This window comes from Salvelinus namaycush, unplaced genomic scaffold, assembly GCF_016432855.1.
Source record: "Salvelinus namaycush isolate Seneca unplaced genomic scaffold, SaNama_1.0 Scaffold966, whole genome shotgun sequence".
Classification (NCBI taxonomy): domain Eukaryota; kingdom Metazoa; phylum Chordata; class Actinopteri; order Salmoniformes; family Salmonidae; genus Salvelinus; species Salvelinus namaycush.
In genome coordinates, this window is record NW_024061715.1 from 24267 (window position 1) to 50649 (window position 26383).

Below are 26383 nucleotides of genomic sequence, written 5' to 3' on the forward strand. Positions count from 1 at the left end.
AGCCAGCCAGACAGCCAACACACAGACAGCCAGCCAGCCAACACACAGACAGACAGCCAGCCAACACACAGACAGCCAGCCAGCCAGACAGCCAACACACAGACAGCCAGCCAGCCAACACACAGACAGCCAGCCAACACAGCCAGCCAGCCAGCCAGCCACCCAACACACAGCCAGCCAGCCTAACAACAGTGTAAAAACAGCCCACCCACTGACATTCAGGAGACATCCTGCCACCCACTGACATTCAGGAGACACCCTGCCCATTTGTAGGCCTAATACATTACAAAATACTCTGTTCCCAGATTTAGCCTAGGCCTAATTGATGTTTCTGTTTTGCAATCCCTGAGTCAATGTAAGCCTAAGCCTGTGAAATGACCATTTATTTGTTTTGTTTCCAAATCTAAAGCAGTCCATCCGATGTTATGTGTCTATTTCCAACCTCCCACCCCTGACATAGACTGTTCTCTCTGCTACCGCACGGCAACCGGTACCGGAGCACCAAGTCTAGGTCCAAGAGGCTCGTAAATAGCTTCTACCCCCAAGCCATAAGACTTCTGAACAGCTAATCAAATGGCTACCCAGACTTTTTGCATTGCCTCCCTCCCCCCGGAACGCTGCTATGCATAGTCACTTTAATAACTCTACCTACATGGTACATATTACCTCAAATACCTCAACACCGGTGCCCCCGCACATAGACTCTGTACCGGTACCCCCTATATACAGCCCCACTATTGTTATTTACTGCTGCTCTTTAATTATTTGTTAATCTTATTTTCTTAAAACTACATTGTTGGTTAAGGGCTTGTAAGTAAGCATTTCACTGTAAGGTTGTATTCGGCGCATGTGACAAATAAGATATGATTTGATTTCCTTTAGCTTTGCTGAAGAAGACAGAAATCTCATACATTACTTAGTCTTTCTCATAGCCTACATTCTGCATCATCTTCTATTCTGACGAGGCTACATTCTGCATCATCTTCTATTCTGACGAGGCTACATTCTGCATCATCTTCTATTCTGACTAGGCTACATTCTGCATTATCTTCTATTCTGACGAGGCTACATTCTGCATCATCTTCTATTCTGACGAGGCTACATTCTGCATCATCTTCTATTCTGACTAGGCTACATTCTGCATCATCTTCTATTCTGACTAGGCTACATTCTGCATCATCTTCTATTCTGACGAGGCTACATTCTGCATCATCTTCTATTCTGACTAGCCTACATTCTGCATCATCTTCTATTCTGACTAGGCTACATTCTGCATCATCTTCTATTCTGACTAGGCTACATTCTGCATCATCTTCTATTCTGACTAGGCTACATTCTGCATCATCTTCTATTCTGACTAGGCTACATTCTGCATCATCTTCTATTCTGACTAGGCTACATTCTGCATCATCTTCTATTCTGACGAGGCTACATTCTGCATCATCTTCTATTCTGACGAGGCTACATTCTGCATCATCTTCTATTCTGACGAGGCTACATTCTGCATCATCTTCTATTCTGACGAGGCTACATTCTGCATCATCTTCTATTCTGACGAGGCTACATTCTGCATCATCTTCTATTCTGACGAGGCTACATTCTGCATCATCTTCTATTCTGACGAGGCTACATTCTGCATCATCTTCTATTCTGACGAGGCTACATTCTGCATCATCTTCTATTCTGACGAGGCTACATTCTGCATCATCTTCTATTCTGACTAGGCTACATTCTGCATCATCTTCTATTCTGACTAGGCTACATTCTGCATCATCTTCTATTCTGACGAGGCTACATTCTGCATCATCTTCTATTCTGACGAGGCTACATTCTGCATCATCTTCTATTCTGACGAGGCTACATTCTGCATCATCTTCTATTCTGACGAGGCTACATTCTGCATCATCTTCTATTCTGACGAGGCTACATTCTGCATCATCTTCTATTCTGACGAGGCTACATTCTGCATCATCTTCTATTCTGACTAGGCTACATTCTGCATCATCTTCTATTCTGACTAGGCTACATTCTGCATCATCTTCTATTCTGACGAGGCTACATTCTGCATCATCTTCTATTCTGACGAGGCTACATTCTGCATCATCTTCTATTCTGACGAGGCTACATTCTGCATCATCTTCTATTCTGACGAGGCTACATTCTGCATCATCTTCTATTCTGACTAGGCTACATTCTGCATCATCTTCTATTCTGACTAGGCTACATTCTCATGTATGTACTGGTTCCCCTGTCCGAAGTCTGGTTCTCCTTTAAAATGTCCTATCCCTGGACACTGACATCTGCACTTCTATCATTAGGCTGTTGCCTTTGCTTTGAAGCCCATCAGTGGTGCAGCTGCTGCCTCTCTGCACAGTGAGAAAGGACCCCTGGGCTTTGGCAAGGCCTTGGTCTTCGTCCTAAATTGCACCCTATTCCCTATGTAGTGTACTACTTTGACCAGGGCCCTGAGCCCTGCTTCTGGTACTCTAATCTTCATGCTGTGTGGTTCAAAGGCAGGACTCGACTGTTGACTGACTACCTTTACGTATTTCTCTCTCACGTGTGACAGTGTTTTTTCTTGCGTGGTCAACATGTTTTCCTCCTTTAACATTCCGATACAGAGGACACCGTTGGTTAAAACGGGAAAAAACACGGCATGGCAGACTGCTTACATTTTTCCTCTCTCGAACAATTGTTTTACTATTTTCCATAAATCATGACAACTGAGTTTGTGTTGAACACTGACAATGTTTGTCAGGTATTAGCTTAGTTATTGACGCACAGGACAGAATAAAATAGAATATGATATGATAGGATAGAATCGAGACTGTTGACTGGCTCCAGAAGAGGAAAGGTGCAGTCTACTGAGTGAGTATATAAACACCTCTCTGGTATATGTGGCAGTGAGGTTTCCAAACCACATGGGTAGGTTGTGTCTATCTTCCTGTCAGAGTGTGATGGTAGGATTTGATCTGACTTGTCTGTTCTGTATGGTGTCACCACTTTAATCTCTCGTGAGGAAATACACAATGAAATCCATCTTAATAGCCTAAAGTTAACTCATAGCTGATGTCTCCATCATTCCAGCATGCAAGAAAGTATGCAAGAATTTGGAGAAGTTTTTACACATCTGCTTTCCATACAGCTGTTTCCACAGCACAAACAGTGTACTTGTTGTGTTGCCACCAAGACATCCCAGTGAATACAAAATCTAAATCACTTCTCCACTATACTCACTTCAGCTCAATCTAAACAGTAGGGTCAACTTTATTTCCTCAGTCAAAAACCACGATGCTGGTTCCTCAATCTTGAGCGTGTAACTAATGGTGTACTCTTGCTTGCACATTCATCAAGCCTGCTGCAAATAACTGCATAGCTCTGCCAAGCAGAAGTAACACATGGTTTTCTTCCCCCTCTTAAATTATTTATTCTGACAGAGGAAGATATTTAGCTTCATTTTAAGACTATCTGACCCACACATGACTTTATTATAGTCCAAGACAAAAATCTATTGACACTATATAACCAATCAGTCAATCCTTATGTCCCTGCATAGGGTCATAGTCGGTCATTGACCGCTTGCCTTCACAAAATGTTGCGCCGCTCCAGAGAACCTGACGTGCCACACAGGTGGGTTCTATAAACGGGTCCCATACTGTGATTCCATGCTCTAGAGCACGAATATAAAGCTAACTATATTCATTATGCACAGTTATCCACCACCTTGACAGACTGACAGCAACACGTGGCATGTCATATGCATACGCATGAAGGTATTACAGAAGCCGACTAGCTACTAAATCAATGACAATGCAGCTTTAAAAGCAGGACACACTGAGGCTGGTACAAGCAAACGCTCCACACGGGCTGGTACTGTCTGTCTGGACAGTTATCCGGTGAATTCACTGCATGAATTCTGCTCAAATTCACATAGGGGTGCCCCACTAAACTGATAGTGACAGCCTGGAATAAAACACCGTTCGCCCTAGTTAGCCTGGCTACAGCCGGTTACCTCACATTAGCTAGCAAACTCGTAGCTAAACCCTTAACAACTCCTCACAAAATAACGGTTTAATTAACATCATACTTACTCCACTAGCAAATGCGCTATCACTCCTCGTCCAACTTCGGCAGGATTTCTTCAAAAACACACTGGCATTACAAAACAGTCAATATTATAATCAGACGTTGATATCTAGAAATAGACTATAATATTTATATCCAGCTCTCTTCATAGCGCCGACCCGGCTCCGTCTTCCGCCATTTTGGTTGTGATGGGGAATACGTTGCGTACCGCAGTTTTGTTTGGCTGCTGTCGGGTCACCCTATGTCATTATAGGACGCACCAAAATAACATTTCATTGTGTTATAGCTGTGTAAAAGATGTATGAACTACACTATCTATAAACTAATAATTAACTTTTTGCAAACTAAGTTATAAAACTTTGATTGTAAAGATTCTGACTTGCAAGCCTACACAAGTACTGGTAAAATACATAAAAATGCATAGGACTATATATAAAATACATATAATACATGATATACATAGTTGTAAGTATACTTTAATGTGAAGTGTTATTAAAAATGTTAATTTCCCAGACAAAAACAAAAATATAAACGCAACATAAAACAATTTCAATGTTTAATTTTTTTTATTTAATAAAATGAAACAATTTCAAAGATTTTACTGAGTTACAGTTCATGGATTTCACATGACTGGGAATACAGAAATGCATATGCTCTGTTGGTCACAGAGAAAAGGTAGGGGGTGTGGATCAGAAAACCAGTCAGTATCTGGTGTGACCACCATTTACCTCATGCAGGGCAACACATCTTCTTCACATAGAGTTGATCAGGCTGTTGATTGTGGCCTGTGGAATGTTGTCCCACTCTTCTTCAATGGCTGTGCAAAATTACTGGATATTGGCGGAAACTGGAACACGCTGTCGTACACATAGATCCAGAGCAACCCAAACATGCACAATGGGTGACATGTCTGGTGAGTATGCAGGCCATGGAAGAACTGGGAGATTTTCAGGAATTGTGTACAGATCCTTGCAACATGGGGCCGTGCATTATCATGCTGAAACATGAGGCGATTGCAGCAGATGAATGGCACGACAATGGGCCTCAGGTTCTGGTCACAGTATCTCTGTGCATTGACATTGCCATCGATAAAATGCAATTGTCTTCGGTGTCCGTAGTTTATGCCTGCCCACACCATAACCCCACCTCCACCATGCAGCACTCTGTTCACAACGTTGACATCAGCAAACTGCTCTCACACACAACACCGTACCCGCTGTCTGCTATCCACAAGGTACAGTTGAAACTGGGATTCATCAGCGAAGAGCAGACTTCTCCAGCATATGATATGTCACACCTGTCAGATGGATGGATTATCTTGGCAAAAGACAAATGCTCACTTACAGGGATGTAAACAAATGTGTGCACAAAATTGACCATTTCCCGGGGTCGTTTATTTCAGCTCATGAAACATGAGACGAACATTTTACATGTTGCGTTTAGATTTTTCTTCAGTGTAGATAGCCTAGCCCTAGATCCTATCATAATTATAATTCCCCCGCGGAGTTTAGTACTAGAGGTAGCCTAATCAGAACTATTCTGCCACCTAGTGGCAAATCACATTATTCTTAAAATCCAATTTAGTTTTTTTTAATGTGGGTTTTCATGGGTTTTTTATGTGGAGGTATACACTGAGTGTACAAAACATTAGTAGCACCGTCCTAATATTAAATTGCACCCACTTTTTTGCCCTCAGAATAGCCTCAATTCGTCGGGCCATGGACTCTACAAGGTGTCGAAAGCGTTCCACAGGGATGTTGGCCCATGTTGACTCCAATGCTTTCCACAGTTGTGTCATGTTATCTGGATGTCCCTTGGGTGGTGGACCATTCTTGATTGAAATTGTCTGGATGTCCTTTGGGTGGTAGACACGGGAAACTGTTGAGTGTAAAAAAACAGCTGCGTTGCAGTTCTTGAAACACTCAAACCGGTGCGACTGGCATCTACCACCATACCCTGTTGAAAAGCACTTAAACACATTCCATGTCTCAAGGTTTATAAATCCTAATTTAACCTGTCTTCTCCCGTTCTTCTACACTGATTGACGTGGATTTTACTGGTGACATCAGAAAGGGTTCATAGCTTTCAACTGGATTCACCTGGTTAGTCATGGAATGAGCAGGTGTTCGTGATGTTTTATACAAGTAGTGTATTTTGATCGGCTTTCTAATGGCACCTCCCATCTGCGCCGTATTTTAGGGGGGAAAAATTAGGTTCTACCGAGATTTGAACTCGGATCGCAGGATTCAGAGTCCTGAGTGCTAACCATTACACCATAGAACCCCGTGCTACATATTCATTCATATTGTGTATATAAACGTTATCTATGTAATAAGAATACCACTGCATTGTAGTGGTTATTTTCTGTGGCGGAGTACTACTTCACTGGTGCATTTTTATTTGAAGTGCCTGCAATTCATATCGTAACAAGGAATATCGGCCTTTTTGTTTCTCCCTCTCCCCTAGCTCGACAACGTCACAACAAAATCCCGGAAGTGTCAGTCTGAAAACAGACCCGTCGCCGTTAGCTAACGGAGTGTTTCAAAATCTATTTGCTAAATCGTCGCATTTTAAACAGTTTATACAAACGAAATACTCATATCTTTTACAAAATGGGAACCAGAGATGATGAATACGATTATCTGTTTAAAGGTAACATTACAGCATGATTCTCGATATCAAAGCTAGCTTGGTAGCTAACGTTAGCTAGGCAGCTGTTTAGCTAACGTTAACAGTCAAACCTTTCAATTTGTGTCTGTGAAGTATAATATAGGTGTGTGAATAGCACTGACACATTTGTTTTATAAACGAAAACTACATATTGATGATAAATTATAAACATAAATTGTGAAGCAGTTGGATTGCAACGTTAGCTACGCAAACGCCTAACGTTAGTACGTTAGCAGCTGTTTCTAAACAATGCTGACTTTTGTATGATTAAGTGACGTCGGGGTGTTTCCCGAGATAGCTAGATTGCTAGTTTAGCTAGCCAGCTGGTTAGCTTAGCTACATGCAACGAACATTGGTTATTATCTAGCTACATTCATCCGTAGATAAATAATGTGACGTTATAATCTCCCTTTCCTGTTTTTTCCCCCTCTGTGCTGTTTAATCTAAATGTCACAGATGTCACGTGTTGTGGCTATCTGTTTTGTTGTTTTCTATTTGAAGTTGATTTAACATAAAAAGCCTAAGACTAAGAATTAACGTTAGCTACACTCCACTGTGGATGATAGACTAAGAATTAGCGTTAGCTACACTCCACTGTGGATGATAGACTAAGAATTAACGTTAGCTACACGCCACTGTGGATGATAGACTAAGAATTAACGTTAGCTACACACCACTGTGGATGATAGACTAAGAATTAGCGTTAGCTACACTCCACTGTGGATGATAGACTAAGAATTAACGTTAGCTACACTCCACTGTGGATGATAGACTAAGAATTAACGTTAGCTACACGCCACTGTGGATGATAGACTAAGAATTAACGTTAGCTACACTCCACTGTGGATGATAGACTAAGAATTAACGTTAGCTACACTCCACTGTGGATGATAGACTAAGAATTAACGTTAGCTACACGCCACTGTGGATGATAGACTAAGAATTAACGTTAGCTACACTCCACTGTGGATGATAGACTAAGAATTAACGTTAGCTACACTCCACTGTGGATGATAGACTAAGAAGTAACGTTAGCTACACGCCACTGTGGATGATAGACTAAGAATTAACGTTAGCTACACACCACTGTGGATGATAGACTAAGAATTAGCGTTAGCTACACTCCACTGTGGATGATAGACTAAGAATTAACGTTAGCTACACTCCACTGTGGATGATAGACTAAGAATTAACGTTAGCTACACGCCACTGTGGATGATAGACTAAGAATTAACGTTAGCTACACACCACTGTGGATGATAGACTAAGAATTAGCGTTAGCTACACTCCACTGTGGATGATAGACTAAGAATTAACGTTAGCTACACTCCACTGTGGATGATAGACTAAGAATTAACGTTAGCTACACGCCACTGTGGATGATAGACTAAGAATTAACGTTAGCTACACTCCACTGTGGATGATAGACTAAGAATTAGCGTTAGCTACACTCCACTGTGGATGATAGACTAAGAATTAACGTTAGCTACACACCACTGTGGATGATAGACTAAGAATTAACGTTAGCTACACTCCACTGTGGATGTTTGACCGTGTCACTGCAAAAGTGAATGGTGGTAGTCAGATATTTTATGCGATGGAATCTTGTCTATGTAGCACCACGTGATGTAACTATGTCATATCCCCATGTAATTGCTACACATTGACCTTTTGGTAGGGCCTGATTAATGCAGGAGGTTACATGGGTTGAAGCCCTGGGGGCCAAAACCGCAGGGGCCCATGAGGCAGAGAAAAATTCAAGTGTGTGTGTGTGTGTAATCCGGCCCTGACCTTTTGGGGTCAATAAAGATTTTTATTGAATTGAATCCATCAGCCATTAACGTTGTGTTCCAGTGGTTCTGATAGGAGACTCGGGTGTGGGCAAGAGCAACCTGCTCTCTCGTTTCACCCGGAATGAGTTTAACCTGGAGAGTAAGAGCACCATTGGAGTGGAGTTTGCCACCCGCAGTATCCAGGTGGATGGGAAAACGGTGAAGGCTCAGATCTGGGACACGGCAGGACAGGAGCGCTACCGGGCTATCACCTCAGCGTGAGTATGCTGTAGGGTAAAGTTGCCCCTAGATGCTGATCTGGGGTCAGTTTAGCATTTTCCCCCACTAATGGTTAATGTTAGGATTGGGGAAGGTAAGCTGATCCTAGATCTGTACCAGAGTTTACAATAGGAAGATTTGGCGCTGGACAAGTGACCGGGAAGAATTTTATTTATTGAACCTTTGAGAAATTTACCAGTCATCCATATGTAATATATTACATTTATCAGACTCCACTTACAGTCATGTTATATATTCCATTTAGCAGACTCCACTTACAGTCATGTAATATATTCCATTTAGCCGACTCCACATAGTCATGTAATATATTCCATTTAGCCGACTCCACATAGTCATGTAATATATTCCATTTAGCCGACTCCACATACAGTCATGTAATATATTCCATTTAGCAGACTCCACATACAGTCATGTAATATATTCCATTTAGCAGACTCCACATACAGTCATGTAATATATTCCATTTAGCAGACTCCACTTACAGTCATGTAATATATTCCATTTAGCAGACTCCACTTACAGTCATGTAATATATTCCATTTAGCAGACTCCACTTACAGTCATGTAATATATTCCATTTAGCAGACTCCACTTACAGTCATGTAATATATTCCATTTAGCAGACTCCACTTAGTCATGTAATATATTACATTTATCAGACTCCACTTACAGTCATGTAATATATTACATTTAGCAGACCCACTTATGTAATATATTCCATTTAGCGGATGCCACTTAGTCATGTAATATATTCCATTTATCAGACTCCACTTAGTCATGTAATATATTACATGTATCAGACCCACTTATGTAATATATTCCATTTATTAGACCCACTTAGTCATGTAATATATTCCATTTACACCAACGCAGGCAGCGCCATCAATAAACAAGGAATGTTGGCCAAATGAGCCTCATTTACATGTCCTTAACAGCCTGTAACTAATTACAAAACACTATTCCTTATGTTTCGATGTGTAGCATATGCAGAACTTTATAGCCTATTGTTTTATTGGTTTTTACTTTCCTAAAACAATAATTGTCCATTTCACTGTTCAGCTGTCTGAGATTTGACCACTGAATGCATTAGGCCATTGTATTAGGGCATTGCATTAGGGCATTGTATTAGGGCATTGCATTAGGGCATTGCATTAGGGCATTGCATTAGGGCATTGCATCAGGCCATTGCATCAGACCATTGCATCAGACCATTGCATCAGACCATTGCATCAGGCCATTGCATTAGGCCATTGCATTAGGGCATTGCATTAGGCCATTGCATTAGGCCATTGCATCAGGGCATTGCATCAGGGCATTGCATCAGGGCATTGCATCAGGGCATTGCATTAGGGCATTGCATCAGGGCGTTGCATCAGGGTGTTGCATTAGGGCATTGCATCGGGGTGTTGCATTAGGCCATTGCATTAGGCCATTGCATCAGACCATTGCATTAGGGCATTGCATTAGGCCATTGCATTAGGCCATTGCATTAGGCCATTGCATTAGGCCATTGCATTAGGGCATTGCATTAGGCCATTGCATTAGGGCATTGCATTAGGGCATTGTATTAGGGCATTGCATTAGGGCATTGCATTAGGGCATTGCATTAGGGCATTGCATCAGACCATTGCATTAGGCCATTGCATCAGACCATTGCATCAGACCATTGCATCAGGCCATTGCATTAGGCCATTGCATTAGGCCATTGCATTAGGCCATTGCATTAGGCCATTGCATTAGGCCATTGCATCAGGGCATTGCATCAGGGCATTGCATCAGGGCATTGCATCAGGGCATTGCATCAGGGCATTGCATCAGGGCATTGCATTAGGGCATTGCATTAGGCCATTGCATTAGGCCATTGCATTAGGCCATTGTATTAGGCCATTGCATTAGGGCATTGCATTAGGCCATTGCATTAGGCCATTGCATCGGGGTGTTGCATTAGGCCATTGCATTAGGCCATTGCATCAGACCATTGCATCAGGGCATTGCATTAGGGCATTGCATTAGGCCATTGCATTAGGCCATTGTATTAGGGCATTGCATCAGGGCATTGCATTAGGCCATTGCATTAGGCCATTGCATTAGGCCATTGCATTAGGCCATTGCATTAGGCCATTGCATCAGGGCATTGCATTAGGCCATTGCATTAGGCCATTGTATTAGGGCATTGCATTAGGCCATTGTATTAGGGCATTGCATTAGGCCATTGCATTAGGCCATTGCATTAGGCCATTGCATTAGGGCATTGCATTAGGCCATTGCATTAGGCCATTGCGTTGTCATTATTTTGGGTATTGTGTGTAGATGGGTGAGGGAAAAAAACATAAATTGTATCAATTTTGTATCCAACAAAATGTGGAATAAGTCAATGGGTATGAATACCTTCTGAAGGCACTGTATGTACAGTATGTATGTATGTGTATGTATGTATGTATGTATGTATGTGTATGTATGTATGTATGTATGTATGTATGTATGTATGTATGTATGTATGATGAGAAGCTTAGCCCCAGAGTGGGAGATATGCCGGCGGGGGGTGTTCAATAGAGATGAAATTACCTGCATCTCTATGTCGTCTAATAATATAGGAGGAATTATTTTGGGCGAATTCACCACCTGAGGAAGTGGAAACTCAAAACACCTTTAGCTTGATCACTAACTCTAAAGATAACAACCAATTTATAGTAGCCATGTATTAATCTAACAGTACATTTAATGTAAAAAACCCATTGCAGTTGTAGCCTACCGTCCAATGAGGTCCAATATGGCCTATGCACTCACAATGGCCAATGTGCATTTCACGCCCCCTGTATCTCAAAGCCGTATCAAATATATGTTTTTAAAATAGTTGCAATTGAGCTCATAATTGAGAGTTCCTTTCACTATGTAAAAGTAGCTAAAACCATTGTGTTCTCCTGTAATCCCACTGAGACTCATTACTGTATCCTGTAATCCCACTGAGACTCGTTACTGTATCCTGTAATCCCACTGAGACTCGTTACTGTATCCTGTAATCCCACTGAGACTCGTTACTGTATCCTGTAATCCCACTGAGACTCGTTACTGTATCCTGTAATCCCACTGAGACTCGTTACTGTATCCTGTGCTCCTGTCTGTCCTGTGCTCAATGTATGTTTGGTGCTGGTGTGGAAGCAGGGAGGATATTTCAGTGTCAGTATGAACACAGTCGGGGACGTAAGGTATCAAGTGTCTCAGAGGAGGAGAGAGTTCTGCCTTTTAGATCATAATGATGGAGATTTCATGGACAAACTGCTTCCTGGAGAAGTGGAGAGGGAGGATAGATGTTTTACATCAGAACTCTGAATATAGTAGGCCTAATCCCTAACGGTCATCTTTCCTTCAGTGTCCTCCTCGTGTATCATGGGAAAGAGCTTAGAGGTTACTGTCTCTCTCTCTATTGGTTAATGCACATTGATCTCAGAAGGATTCAACTCCGGTGATGTGTGTGAACTCAGCCCCCTAGCCAAAGACACAGTACTATCGTGTCCTAGTGGATAGGAGTCAAAGACACAGTACTATCGTGTCCTAGTGGATAGGAGTCCAGTCAGACACAGTACTATCGTGTCCTAGTGGATAGGAGTCCAGTCAGACACAGTACTATCGTGTCCTAGTGGATAGGAGTCCAGTCAGACACAGTACTATCGTGTCCTAGTGGATAGGAGTCCAGTCAGACACAGTACTATCGTGTCCTAGTGGATAGGAGTCCAGTCAGACACAGTACTATCGTGTCCTAGTGGATAGGAGTCCAGTCAGACACAGTACTATCGTGTCCTAGTGGATAGGAGTCCAGTCAGACACAGTACTATCGTGTCCTAGTGGATAGGAGTCCAGTCAGACACAGTACTATCGTGTCCTAGTGGATAGGAGTCCAGTCAGACACAGTACTATCGTGTCCTAGTGGATAGGAGTCCAGTCAGACACAGTACTATCGTGTCCTAGTGGATAGGAGTCCAGTCAGACACAGTACTATCGTGTCCTAGTGGATAGGAGTCCAGTCAGACACAGTACTATCGTGTCCTAGTGGATAGGAGTCCAGTCAGACACAGTACTATCGTGTCCTAGTGGATAGGAGTCCAGTCAGACACAGTACTATCGTGTCCTAGTGGATAGGAGTCCAGTCAGACACAGTACTATCGTGTCCTAGTGGATAGGAGTCCAGTCAGACACAGTACTATCGTGTCCTAGTGGATAGGAGTCCAGTCAGACACAGTACTATCGTGTCCTAGTGGATAGGAGTCCAGTCAGACACAGTACTATCGTGTCCTAGTGGATAGGAGTCCAGTCAGACACAGTACTATCGTGTCCTAGTGGATAGGAGTCCAGTCAGACACAGTACTATCGTGTCCTAGTGGATAGGAGTCCAGTCAGACACAGTACTATCGTGTCCTAGTGGATAGGAGTCCAGTCAGACACAGTACTATCGTGTCCTAGTGGATAGGAGTCCAGTCAGACACAGTACTATCGTGTCCTAGTGGATAGGAGTCCAGTCAGACACAGTACTATCGTGTCCTAGTGGATAGGAGTCCAGTCAGACACAGTACTATCGTGTCCTAGTGGATAGGAGTCCAGTCAGACACAGTACTATCGTGTCCTAGTGGATAGGAGTCCAGTCAGACACAGTACTATCGTGTCCTAGTGGATAGGAGTCCAGTCAGACACAGTACTATCGTGTCCTAGTGGATAGGAGTCCAGTCAGACACAGTACTATCGTGTCCTAGTGGATAGGAGTCCAGTCAGACACAGTACTATCGTGTCCTAGTGGATAGGAGTCCAGTCAGACACAGTACTATCGTGTCCTAGTGGATAGGAGTCCAGTCAGACACAGTACTATCGTGTCCTAGTGGATAGGAGTTACAGTCAGACACAGTACTATCGTGTCCTAGTGGATAGGAGTCCAGTCAGACACAGTACTATCGTGTCCTAGTGGATAGGAGTTACAGTCAGACACAGTACTATCGTGTCCTAGTGGATAGGAGTCCAGTCAGACACAGTACTATCGTGTCCTAGTGGATAGGAGTTACAGTCAGACACAGTACTATCGTGTCCTAGTGGATAGGAGTCCAGTCAGACACAGTACTATCGTGTCCTAGTGGATAGGAGTCCAGTCAGACACAGTACTATCGTGTCCTAGTGGATAGGAGTCCAGTCAGACACAGTACTATCGTGTCCTAGTGGATAGGAGTCCAGTCAGACACAGTACTATCGTGTCCTAGTGGATAGGAGTCCAGTCAGACACAGTACTATCGTGTCCTAGTGGATAGGAGTCCAGTCAGACACAGTACTATCGTGTCCTAGTGGATAGGAGTCCAGTCAGACACAGTACTATCGTGTCCTAGTGGATAGGAGTCCAGTCAGACACAGTACTATCGTGTCCTAGTGGATAGGAGTCCAGTCAGACACAGTACTATCGTGTCCTAGTGGATAGGAGTCCAGTCAGACACAGTACTATCGTGTCCTAGTGGATAGGAGTCCAGTCAGACACAGTACTATCGTGTCCTAGTGGATAGGAGTCCAGTCAGACACAGTACTATCGTGTCCTAGTGGATAGGAGTCCAGTCAGACACAGTACTATCGTGTCCTAGTGGATAGGAGTCCAGTCAGACACAGTACTATCGTGTCCTAGTGGATAGGAGTCCAGTCAGACACAGTACTATCGTGTCCTAGTGGATAGGAGTCCAGTCAGACACAGTACTATCGTGTCCTAGTGGATAGGAGTCCAGTCAGACACAGTACTATCGTGTCCTAGTGGATAGGAGTCCAGTCAGACACAGTACTATCGTGTCCTAGTGGATAGGAGTCCAGTCAGACACAGTACTATCGTGTCCTAGTGGATAGGAGTCCAGTCAGACACAGTACTATCGTGTCCTAGTGGATAGGAGTCCAGTCAGACACAGTACTATCGTGTCCTAGTGGATAGGAGTCCAGTCAGACACAGTACTATCGTGTCCTAGTGGATAGGAGTCCAGTCAGACACAGTACTATCGTGTCCTAGTGGATAGGAGTCCAGTCAGACACAGTACTATCGTGTCCTAGTGGATAGGAGTCCAGTCAGACACAGTACTATCGTGTCCTAGTGGATAGGAGTCCAGTCAGACACAGTACTATCGTGTCCTAGTGGATAGGAGTCCAGTCAGACACAGTACTATCGTGTCCTAGTGGATAGGAGTCCAGTCAGACACAGTACTATCGTGTCCTAGTGGATAGGAGTCCAGTCAGACACAGTACTATCGTGTCCTAGTGGATAGGAGTCCAGTCAGACACAGTACTATCGTGTCCTAGTGGATAGGAGTCCAGTCAGACACAGTACTATCGTGTCCTAGTGGATAGGAGTCCAGTCAGACACAGTACTATCGTGTCCTAGTGGATAGGAGTCCAGTCAGACACAGTACTATCGTGTCCTAGTGGATAGGAGTCCAGTCAGACACAGTACTATCGTGTCCTAGTGGATAGGAGTCCAGTCAGACACAGTACTATCGTGTCCTAGTGGATAGGAGTCCAGTCAGACACAGTACTATCGTGTCCTAGTGGATAGGAGTCCAGTCAGACACAGTACTATCGTGTCCTAGTGGATAGGAGTCCAGTCAGACACAGTACTATCGTGTCCTAGTGGATAGGAGTCCAGTCAGACACAGTACTATCGTGTCCTAGTGGATAGGAGTCCAGTCAGACACAGTACTATCGTGTCCTAGTGGATAGGAGTCCAGTCAGACACAGTACTATCGTGTCCTAGTGGATAGGAGTCCAGTCAGACACAGTACTATCGTGTCCTAGTGGATAGGAGTCCAGTCAGACACAGTACTATCGTGTCCTAGTGGATAGGAGTCCAGTCAGACACAGTACTATCGTGTCCTAGTGGATAGGAGTCCAGTCAGACACAGTACTATCGTGTCCTAGTGGATAGGAGTCCAGTCAGACACAGTACTATCGTGTCCTAGTGGATAGGAGTCCAGTCAGACACAGTACTATCGTGTCCTAGTGGATAGGAGTCCAGTCAGACACAGTACTATCGTGTCCTAGTGGATAGGAGTCCAGTCAGACACAGTACTATCGTGTCCTAGTGGATAGGAGTCCAGTCAGACACAGTACTATCGTGTCCTAGTGGATAGGAGTCCAGTCAGACACAGTACTATCGTGTCCTAGTGGATAGGAGTCCAGTCAGACACAGTACTATCGTGTCCTAGTGGATAGGAGTCCAGTCAGACACAGTACTATCGTGTCCTAGTGGATAGGAGTCCAGTCAGACACAGTACTATCGTGTCCTAGTGGATAGGAGTCCAGTCAGACACAGTACTATCGTGTCCTAGTGGATAGGAGTCCAGTCAGACACAGTACTATCGTGTCCTAGTGGATAGGAGTCCAGTCAGACACAGTACTATCGTGTCCTAGTGGATAGGAGTCCAGTCAGACACAGTACTATCGTGTCCTAGTGGATAGGAGTCCAGTCAGACACAGTACTATCGTGTCCTAGTGGATAGGAGTCCAGTCAGACACAGTACTATCGTGTCCTAGTGGATAGGAGTCCAGTCAGACACAGTACTATCGTGTCCTAGTGGATAGGAGTCCAGTCAGACACAGTACTATCGTGTCCTAGTGGATAGGAGTCCAGTCAGACACAGTACTATCGTGTCCTAGTGGATAGGAGTCCAGTCAGACACAGTACTATCGTGTCCTAGTGGATAGGAGTCCAGTCAGACACAGTACTATCGTGTCCTAGTGGATAGGAGTCCAGTCAGACACAGTACTATCGTGTCCTAGTGGATAGGAGTCCAGTCAGACACAGTACTATCGTGTCCTAGTGGATAGGAGTCCAGTCAGACACAGTACTATCGTGTCCTAGTGGATAGGAGTCCAGTCAGACACAGTACTATCGTGTCCTAGTGGATAGGAGTCCAGTCAGACACAGTACTATCGTGTCCTAGTGGATAGGAGTCCAGTCAGACACAGTACTATCGTGTCCTAGTGGATAGGAGTCCAGTCAGACACAGTACTATCGTGTCCTAGTGGATAGGAGTCCAGTCAGACACAGTACTATCGTGTCCTAGTGGATAGGAGTCCAGTCACACAGTACTATCGTGTCCTAGTGGATAGGAGTCCATCACACAGTACTATCGTGTCCTAGTGGATAGGAGTTACAGTCAGACACAGTACTATCGTGTCCTAGTGGATAGGAGTCCAGTCAGACACAGTACTATCGTGTCCTAGTGGATAGGAGTCCAGTCAGACACAGTACTATCGTGTCCTAGTGGATAGGAGTCCAGTCAGACACTGTACTATCGTGTCCTAGTGGATAGGAGTCCAGTCAGACACAGTACTATCGTGTCCTAGTGGATAGGAGTCCAGTCAGACACAGTACTATCGTGTCCTAGTGGATAGGAGTCCAGTCAGACACAGTACTATCGTGTCCTAGTGGATAGGAGTCCAGTCAGACACAGTACTATCGTGTCCTAGTGGATAGGAGTCCAGTCAGACACAGTACTATCGTGTCCTAGTGGATAGGAGTCCAGTCAGACACAGTACTATCGTGTCCTAGTGGATAGGAGTCCAGTCAGACACAGTACTATCGTGTCCTAGTGGATAGGAGTCCAGTCAGACACAGTACTATCGTGTCCTAGTGGATAGGAGTCCAGTCAGACACAGTACTATCGTGTCCTAGTGGATAGGATTCCAGTCAGACACAGTACTATCGTGTCCTAGTGGATAGGAGTCCAGTCAGACACAGTACTATCGTGTCCTAGTGGATAGGAGTCCAGTCAGACACAGTACTATCGTGTCCTAGTGGATAGGAGTCCAGTCAGACACAGTACTATCGTGTCCTAGTGGATAGGAGTCCAGTCAGACACAGTACTATCGTGTCCTAGTGGATAGGAGTCCAGTCAGACACAGTACTATCGTGTCCTAGTGGATAGGAGTCCAGTTAGACACAGTACTATCATGTCCTAGTGGATAGGAGTAGGAGGATAGGAATTTTTGCCACTGTGCTGTTGCTTGCTCTCTGAGGATCTAGACCGGGGTACTGTAAAGCTCATTGAGGGTCTAGACCGGGGTACTGTAAAGCTCATTGAGGGTCTAGACCGGGGTACTGTAAAGCTCATTGAGGGTCTAGACCGGGGTACTGTAAAGCTCTCTGAGGGTCTAGACCGGGGTACTGTAAAGCTCTGAGGGTCTAGACCGGGGTACTGTAAAGCTCATTGAGGGTCTAGACCGGGGTACTGTAAAGCTCTCTGAGGGTCTAGACCGGGGTACTGTAAAGCTCATTGAGGATCTAAACCGGGGTAGTGTAAAGCTCATTGTGGATCTAGACCGTGGTACTGTAAAGCTCATTGAGGATCTAAACCGGGGTAGTGTAAAGCTCATTGTGGATCTAGACCGGGGTACTGTAAAGCTCATTGAGGGTCTAGACCGGGGTACTGTAAAGCTCATTGAGGGTCTAGGCCGGGGTACTGTAAAGCTCATTGAGGTCTAGGCCGGGGTACTGTAAAGCTCATTGAGGTCTAGACCGGGGTACTGTAAAGCTCATTGAGGGTCTTGACCGGGGTACTGTAAAGCTCATTGAGGGTCTAGACCGGGGTACTGTAAAGCTCATTGAGGATCTAGACCGGGGTACTGTAAAGCTCATTGAGGGTCTAGACCGGGGTACTGTAAAGCTCATTGAGGGTCTAGACCGTGGTACTGTAAAGCTCTGAGGATCTAGACCGGGGTACTGTAAAGCTCATTGAGGATCTAGACCGGGGTACTGTAAAGCTCATTGAGGGTCTAGACCGGGGTACTGTAAAGCTCATTGAGGGTCTAGACCGTGGTACTGTAAAGCTCTGAGGATCTAGACCGTGGTACTGTAAAGCTCTGAGGATCTAGACCGGGGTACTGTAAAGCTCATTGAGGGTCTAGACCGGGGTACTGTAAAGCTCTCTGAGGGTCTAGACCGGGGTACTGTAAAGCTCATTGAGGGTCTTGACCGGGGTACTGTAAAGCTCATTGAGGGTCTAGACCGGGGTACTGTAAAGCTCATTGAGGGTCTAGACCGGGGTACTGTAAAGCTCTGAGGATCTAGACCGGGGTACTGTAAAGCTCATTGAGGGTCTAGACCGTGGTACTGTAAAGCTCATTGAGGGTCTAGACCGTGGTACTGTAAAGCTCATTGAGGATCTAGACCGTGGTACTGTAAAGCTCTGAGGATCTAGACCGGGGTACTGTAAAGCTCATTGAGGGTCTAGACCGGGGTACTGTAAAGCTCTGAGGGTCTAGACCGGGGTACTGTAAAGCTCTCTGAGGGTCTAGACCGGGGTACTGTAAAGCTCATTGAGGATCTAAACCGGGGTAGTGTAAAGCTCATTGTGGATCTAGACCGTGGTACTGTAAAGCTCATTGAGGATCTAAACCGGGGTAGTGTAAAGCTCATTGTGGATCTAGACCGGGGTACTGTAAAGCTCATTGAGGGTCTAGACCGTGGTACTGTAAAGCTCTGAGGATCTAGACCGGGGTACTGTAAAGCTCATTGAGGATCTAGACCGTGGTACTGTAAAGCTCATTGAGGATCTAGACCGGGGTACTGTAAAGCTCATTGAGGGTCTAGACCGGGGTACTGTAAAGCTCTGAGGGTCTAGACCGTGGTACTGTAAAGCTCTGAGGATCTAGACCGGGGTACTGTAAAGCTCATTGAGGATCTAGACCGTGGTACTGTAAAGCTCATTGAGGATCTAGACCGGGGTACTGTAAAGCTCATTGAGGGTCTAGACCGGGGTACTGTAAAGCTCTGAGGGTCTAGACCGGGGTACTGTAAAGCTCTGAGGGTCTAGACCGGGGTACTGTAAAGCTCTGAGGGTCTAGACTGGGGTACTGTAAAGCTCATTGTGCCCTGTTGTTAAAAGGGCTATAATGGTACGCTGGCTTTTATTGATAAAATTGACCATGCCTCTTTGTCCACTGTTGATGATGTCATTGTGCAGGTACTACAGAGGCGCGGTGGGGGCCCTGTTGGTCTATGACATCGCCAAGCACCTGACCTATGAAAATGTGGAGCGGTGGTTGAAAGAGCTGAGAGACCATGCAGACACCAACATCGTCATCATGCTGGTCGGCAACAAGAGCGACCTGCGTCACCTCCGGGCCGTGCCCACCGACGAGGCCCGGGCGTTCGCAGGTTAGAGATGCCTCGCCGTTCTGAACTAGTGTCAGACGCTGTACAAGCTGCATACATTTCTGTTTTCTACTTTCCTTCATTTATGATGCTGCTGTCTCACAAAAAATGTATGTTTTAATGTCACTTTTTATGCTTGCATTCATTCCTGTGGAATGTTCCATGACTGGTACAGTCTCTGTTCCATAACTGGTACCGCCTGGTACAGTCTCTGTTCCGTAACTGGTAGTCTCTAATGTTTCATAACTGGTACAGTTTCTGTTCCATAACTGGTAGTCTCTAATGTTCCATAACTGGTACAGCCTGGTACAGTCTCTGTTCCATAACTGGTAGTCTCTAATGTTCCATAACTGGTACAGTCTCTGTTCCATAACTGGTAGTCTCTAATGTTCCATAACTGGTACAGTCTCTGTTCCGTAACTGGTAGTCTCTAATGTTTCATAACTGGTACAGTTTCTGTTCCATAACTGGTAGTCTCTAATGTTTCATAACTGGTAGTCTCTAATGTTCCATAACTGGTACAGCCTGGTACAGTCTCTGTTCCATAACTGGTGGTCTCTAATGTTCCATAACTGGTACAGTCTCTGTTCCATAACTGGTACAGCCTGGTACAGTCTCTGTTCCATAACTGGTAGTCTCTAATGTTCCATAACTGGTACAGTCTCTGTTCCATAACTGGTAGTCTCTAATGTTCCATAACTGGTACAGCCTGGTACAGTCTCTGTTCCATAACTGGTAGTCTCTAATGTTCCATAACTGGTACAGCCTGGTACAGTCTCTGTTCCATAACTGGTACAGCCTGGTACAGTCTCTGTTCCATAACTGGTAGTCTCTAATGTTCCATAACTGGTACAGCCTGGTACAGTCTCTGTTCCATAACTGGTAGTCTCTAATGTTCCATAACTGGTACAGACTGGTACAGTCTCTGTTCCATAACTGGTAGTCTCTAATGTTCCATAACTGGTACAGCCTGGTACAGTCTCTGTTCCATAACTGGTAGTCTCTAATGTTCCATAACTGGTACAGTCTCTGTTCCATAACTGGTAGTCTCTAATGTTCCATAACTGGTACAGCCTGGTACAGTCTCTGTTCCATAACTGGTAGTCTCTAATGTTCCATAACTGGTACAGTCTCTGTTCCATAACTGGTACAGCCTGGTACAGTCTCTGTTCCATAACTGGTAGTCTCTAATGTTCCATAACTGGTACAGTCTCTAATGTTCCGTAACTGGTAGTCTCTAATGTTCCATAACTGGTACAACCTGGTACAGTCTCTGTTCCATAACTGGTAGTCTCTAATGTTCCATAACTGGTACAGTCTCTGTTCCATAACTGGTAGTCTCTAATGTTCCATAACTGGTACAGCCTGGTACAGTCTCTGTTCCATAACTGATAGTCTCTAATGTTCCATAACTGGTACAGCCTCTGTTCCATAACTGGTAGTCTCTAATGTTCCATAACTGGTAGTCTCTAATGTTCCATAACTGGTACAGCCTCTGTTCCATAACTGGTAGTCTCTAATGTTCCATAACTGGTACAGACTGGTACAGTCTCTGTTCCATAACTGGTAGTCTCTAATGTTTCGTAACTGGTACAGTCTCTGTTCCATAACTGGTAGTCTCTAATGTTCCATAACTGGTACAGACTGGTACAGTCTCTGTTCCATAACTGGTAGTCTCTAATGTTCCATAACTGGTACAGCCTGGTACAGCCTCTGTTCCATAACTGGTAGTCTCTAATGTTCCATAACTGGTACAGTCTCTGTTCCATAACTGGTAGTCTCTAATGTTCCATAACTGGTACAGCCTGGTACAGCCTCTGTTCCATAACTGGTAGACTCTAATGTTCCATAACTGGTACAGCCTGGTACAGTCTCTGTTCCGTAACTGGTAGTCTCTAATGTTCCATAACTGGTACAGCCTGGTACAGTCTCTGTTCCATAACTGGTAGTCTCTAATGTTCCATAACTGGTACAGCCTGGTACAGTCTCTAATGTTCCATAACTGGTAGTCTCTAATGTTCCATAACTGGTAGTCTCTAATGTTCCATAACTGGTACAGCCTGGTACAGTCTCTGTTCCATAACTGGTAGTCTCTAATGTTCCATAACTGGTAGTCTCTAATGTTCCATAACTGGTAGTCTCTAATGTTCCATAACTGGTAGTCTCTAATGTTCCATAACTGGTAGTCTCTAATGTTCCATAACTGGTAGTCTCTAATGTTCCATAACTGGTAGTCTCTAATGTTCCATAACTGGTAGTCTCTAATGTTCCATAACTGGTAGTCTCTAATGTTCCATAACTGGTAGTCTCTAATGTTCCATAACTGGTACAGACTGGTACAGTCTCTGTTCCATAACTGGTAGTCTCTAATGTTCCATAACTGGTAGTCTCTAATGTTCCGTAACTGGTAGTCTCTAATGTTCCATAACTGGTACAGTCTCTGTTCCATAACTGGTAGTCTCTAATGTTCCATAACTGGTAGTCTCTAATGTTCCATAACTGGTACAGTCTCTGTTCCATAACTGGTACAGTCTCTGTTCCATAACTGGTACAGTCTCTGTTCCATAACTGGTAGTCTCTAATGTTCCATAACTGGTACAGTCTCTGTTCCATAACTGGTAGTCTCTAATGTTCCATAACTGGTACAGTCTCTGTTCCATAACTGGTAGTCTCTAATGTTCCATAACTGGTACAGTCTCTGTTCCATAACTGGTAGTCTCTAATGTTCCATAACTGGTACAGCCTGGTACAGCCTCTGTTCCATAACTGGTAGTCTCTAATGTTCCATAACTGGTACAGCCTGGTACAGTCTCTGTTCCGTAACTGGTAGTCTCTAATGTTCCATAACTGGTACAGACTGGTACAGTCTCTGTTCCATAACTGGTAGTCTCTAATGTTCCGTAACTGGTACAGTCTCTGTTCCATAACTGGTAGTCTCTAATGTTCCATAACTGGTACAGCCTGGTACAGTCTCTGTTCCATAACTGGTAGTCTCTAATGTTCCGTAACTGGTACAGCCTCTACTTATGTTCTTCCGTTGTTTTTGTTCCCTCAGAGAAAAACGGTTTGTCTTTCCTCGAGACGTCAGCCCTGGATTCCACCAACGTTGAAACGGCTTTCCAGACCATTCTGACAGGTGTGTGTGTCATGTTTTTTTTTCTGTCACACCTGTTGATTTCATCTGCTGTCTTGGCAAGACAGACTGGATATGACAATCTTCTGTCTTTCTCCCTCTCCCCTCCATCAGAAATCTATCGTATCGTCTCTCAGAAGCAGATGTCAGAGCGTCAGGAGAGCGACATGTCTCCTAGCAACAATGTGGTCAACATCCAGGTGCAGCCCACTGAGAACAAACCAAAGATGCAGTGCTGTCAGAACATCTAGCCCCGCCCACATTACCACTACACCTCCACCCCCTCATATACCCTGTACCCCCACCTCTACCCCCTCATATACCCTGTACCCCCACCTCTACCCCCTCATATACCCTGTAAACCCCACCTCTACCCCCTCATATACCCTGTACACCCATCTTGTTTTAGCTCGCCCGGTGAACCCGGTTGGGTGGAGATTTCACTTTAGAACCAATTAAATGGTCTCTCAAATGTGTGAATTTGGCCCACCCGGCTCTCAGGGTGAGGTAAACCGGATGCACCCACTTACTCAGTCTCATAGGAGTAGTCCCCTCCTCCACTCCCTCCCTCCTCCTCCCCCTCTCTCTCTCCCCCACTCCCTCTCTCCTCCTCTCCCTCCTCCACTCCCTCTCCCTCCCTCCTCTTCCTCGCTCCACTCCCTCCCTACTGATCATGATCTGAGAAGCCTAGTCAGTGTCTGGAGTAGTGTGTTCCCCAGCTGAGCCTTTTCAGACAGGAAGGCATTTATATTTCTCACTTAGATTTAATACTGTTGATGCGCTGACATGTCTTACACAGAAATGTCTTAATATATTCATGTGATTTTTCATTTTCTTCAATTTATGACTTCCATTTTGTGTGTTCCTTGATTTTTTTTACCTGTCTTTTTTTAAACGTTTTTTTTCTTCAAATATTGTATCATATTTCCTACTAATGTGTATGTATTTGAAGCACACTGAGAATGCTCTGATGTGTATCTGTCTACGACCCCCTCCCATCAGTTAGCCTCCCTCCCTCTCTCTTTAGTACAATGTAATGTTTGACAACGGTAGGTTTTTCCAAACATGTGGATGTATTAAGCACAGTGTACTAGATAGAATGTATGCTCCCTGGTCCATTGCGATAGGTGGAGTTTGACAATTGATCTGATTGTTGTAAATAGCTTAAGTAAAGACTTGTGCATTAGATCTGTTTGCGGATGGCTTCAACCATGCCAATGGACAGACAGGGCAGGCATCAAAGTACCTAACACGTAGAGGAACAACAGCTTTGTAAAAACACTTTTTAAACGTTTCCCCAAATGGAACCCTATGCCCCACCATATATAGTGCACTACTTGTGACCAGGGCCCATAGGGTTCCATTTGGGACACAGTATTCGTCACTTTGTTTACAGTCAGCCTGTGGCAGGTCAGCTTAGCATGTTAGGATAATGATGATGTCACTTCATGGCACCGCTTTGCATGTTTTTTTATCTTGGTTTAAAAGATAACTGAGTTATCATAACTCTCTGACTGAATTTATCACTGAGTTATCGTAACTCTCTGACTGAATTTATCACTGAGTTATCGTAACTCTCTGACTGAATTTATCACTGAGTTATCATAACTCTCTGACTGAATTTATCACTGAGTTATCGTAACTCTCTGACTGAATTTATCACTGAGTTATCGTAACTCTGACTGAATTTATCACTGAGTTATCAGTACTCTCTGACTGAATTTATCACTGAGTTATCAGTACTCTCTGACTGAATTTATCACTGAGTTATCGTAACTCTGACTGAATTTATCACTGAGTTATCGTAACTCTGACTGAATTTATCACTGAGTTATCGTAACTCTGACTGAATTTATCACTGAGTTATCGTAACTCTGACTGAATTTATCACTGAGTTATCGTAACTCTGACTGAATTTATCACTGAGTTATCGTAACTCTGACTGAATTTATCACTGAGTTATCGTAACTCTCTGACTGAATTTATCACTGAGTTATCGTAACTCTCTGACTGAATTTATCACTGAGTTATCGTAACTCTCTGACTGAATTTATCACTGAGTTATCGTAACTCTGACTGAATTTATCACTGAGTTATCGTAACTCTGACTGAATTTATCACTGAGTTATCGTAACTCTGACTGAATTTATCTCTGAGTTATCGTAACTCTCTGACTGAATTTATCACTGAGTTATCGTAACTCTCTGACTGAATTTATCACTGAGTTATCGTAACTCTCTGACTGAATTTATCACTGAGTTTTCGTAACTCTGACTGAATCTATCACTGAGTTATCGTAACTCCCTGACTGAATGTGAAACACTACCATTGCCCAGAGGATGCAGTTGGCTAGACGGTGACCGTGGTGAAATAATATAGAAGTTTGTCCATTAAACATTTCTGAACTCTCTTGGATAAATTGAGCGTACATAGTTACAGACGTCTTTAAAAACATAGTCGGAGATGTCTGTAACAGGAAGTGACTAGCTTTATAGTCAGTCAGGGACTTCATTTCAATTCAGGAAATACACCTAATTCCAATTGCACATTTTCCTCATTGAAAAACATGGGAGAGAATAAGGTATTTCTGTTTTTACTTTGTGACTTGAAATAGCATTAGTCAGTCAAATTACACATTAGGTTCCTATTTTCAACATGATCAAACTACAGAATAATGATACCCGCTGTAGTGTTCTGGCCCAAACAACTAAAATCAAGTCAAATCACATTTTATTTGTCACATACACATGTATAGCAGATGTTATTGGGGTTGTAGTGAAATGCTTTGTGCAACAGTGCAATAATATCTAACAATTCACAACATTACACACCATTTAAAAGTAAAAGAATGGAATTAAGAAATATATAAAATATTAGGACGAGCAATGGCGGAGTGGCACAGATTAAAATACAGTAGAATAGAATACAGTATATACATATGAGATGAGTCAAGCAGAAATATGTAAACAACATTAAACGTATAAAATATGTAAACAACACATTCTAGGTATTTTCTTCAAGTAATACCTTCTCTTGAATATGCATGTATACTACGTCTAGTGTAAATGTGATGCTATACTATATTCTATGCAGCGACAGTCCGATACCAGAGAATATTAATTGACATATTTTATTTGACGAAATATCAAACTGTGGGGGAAAAAAAGATATGTCATGAAATTAGTTGCTGACAAGATACTATTCAATAGGAATCAGGCTGGTATTCTAGCCTTGTATTACTGGTCTAGTTATGTGTTCATA

The 26383-nt window shown here is 43.7% G+C and overlaps 1 protein-coding gene and 1 non-coding gene across 3 annotated transcripts; one reads left to right on the plus strand and one right to left on the minus strand.

Annotated features, from left to right (window-relative positions):
- Positions 1-6297: 6297 nt before the first annotated feature.
- On the minus strand, positions 6298-6369 carry trnaq-cug. Its single transcript has one exon. It is a non-coding gene; the product is annotated as a tRNA-Gln (tRNA).
- A 205-nt stretch (positions 6370-6574) lies between these two features.
- On the plus strand, positions 6575-25938 carry LOC120043580 (ras-related protein Rab-11A). Of its 2 annotated transcripts, XR_005476479.1 has the most exons (6): positions 6575-6738; positions 8611-8806; positions 19799-19992; positions 23045-23125; positions 23237-24413; positions 24479-25938. XR_005476479.1 is itself a non-coding variant. In XM_038988144.1 (5 exons), the coding sequence occupies exons 1-5, from the start codon at positions 6699-6701 to the stop codon at positions 23371-23373; spliced, it is 648 nt and encodes a 215-aa protein (XP_038844072.1). In that variant the 5' UTR covers positions 6575-6698; the 3' UTR covers positions 23374-25938. The 2 variants fall into 2 exon arrangements, 1 of the variants encoding a protein (XP_038844072.1); XM_038988144.1 differs by having other exon boundaries at positions 23237-25938.
- The last annotated feature ends 445 nt before the right edge of the window (positions 25939-26383 follow it).

Coding starts and splice junctions, on each gene's coding strand:
- LOC120043580 (XM_038988144.1), top strand. CDS start 6,699: ATGGGAACCAGAGATGATGAATACGATTATCTGTTTAAAG. Junction 6,739..8,610: donor ATACGATTATCTGTTTAAAG/GTAACATTACAG, acceptor GTTGTGTTCCAG/TGGTTCTGATAGGAGACTCG. Junction 23,126..23,236: donor TTTCCAGACCATTCTGACAG/GTGTGTGTGTCA, acceptor CCCCTCCATCAG/AAATCTATCGTATCGTCTCT.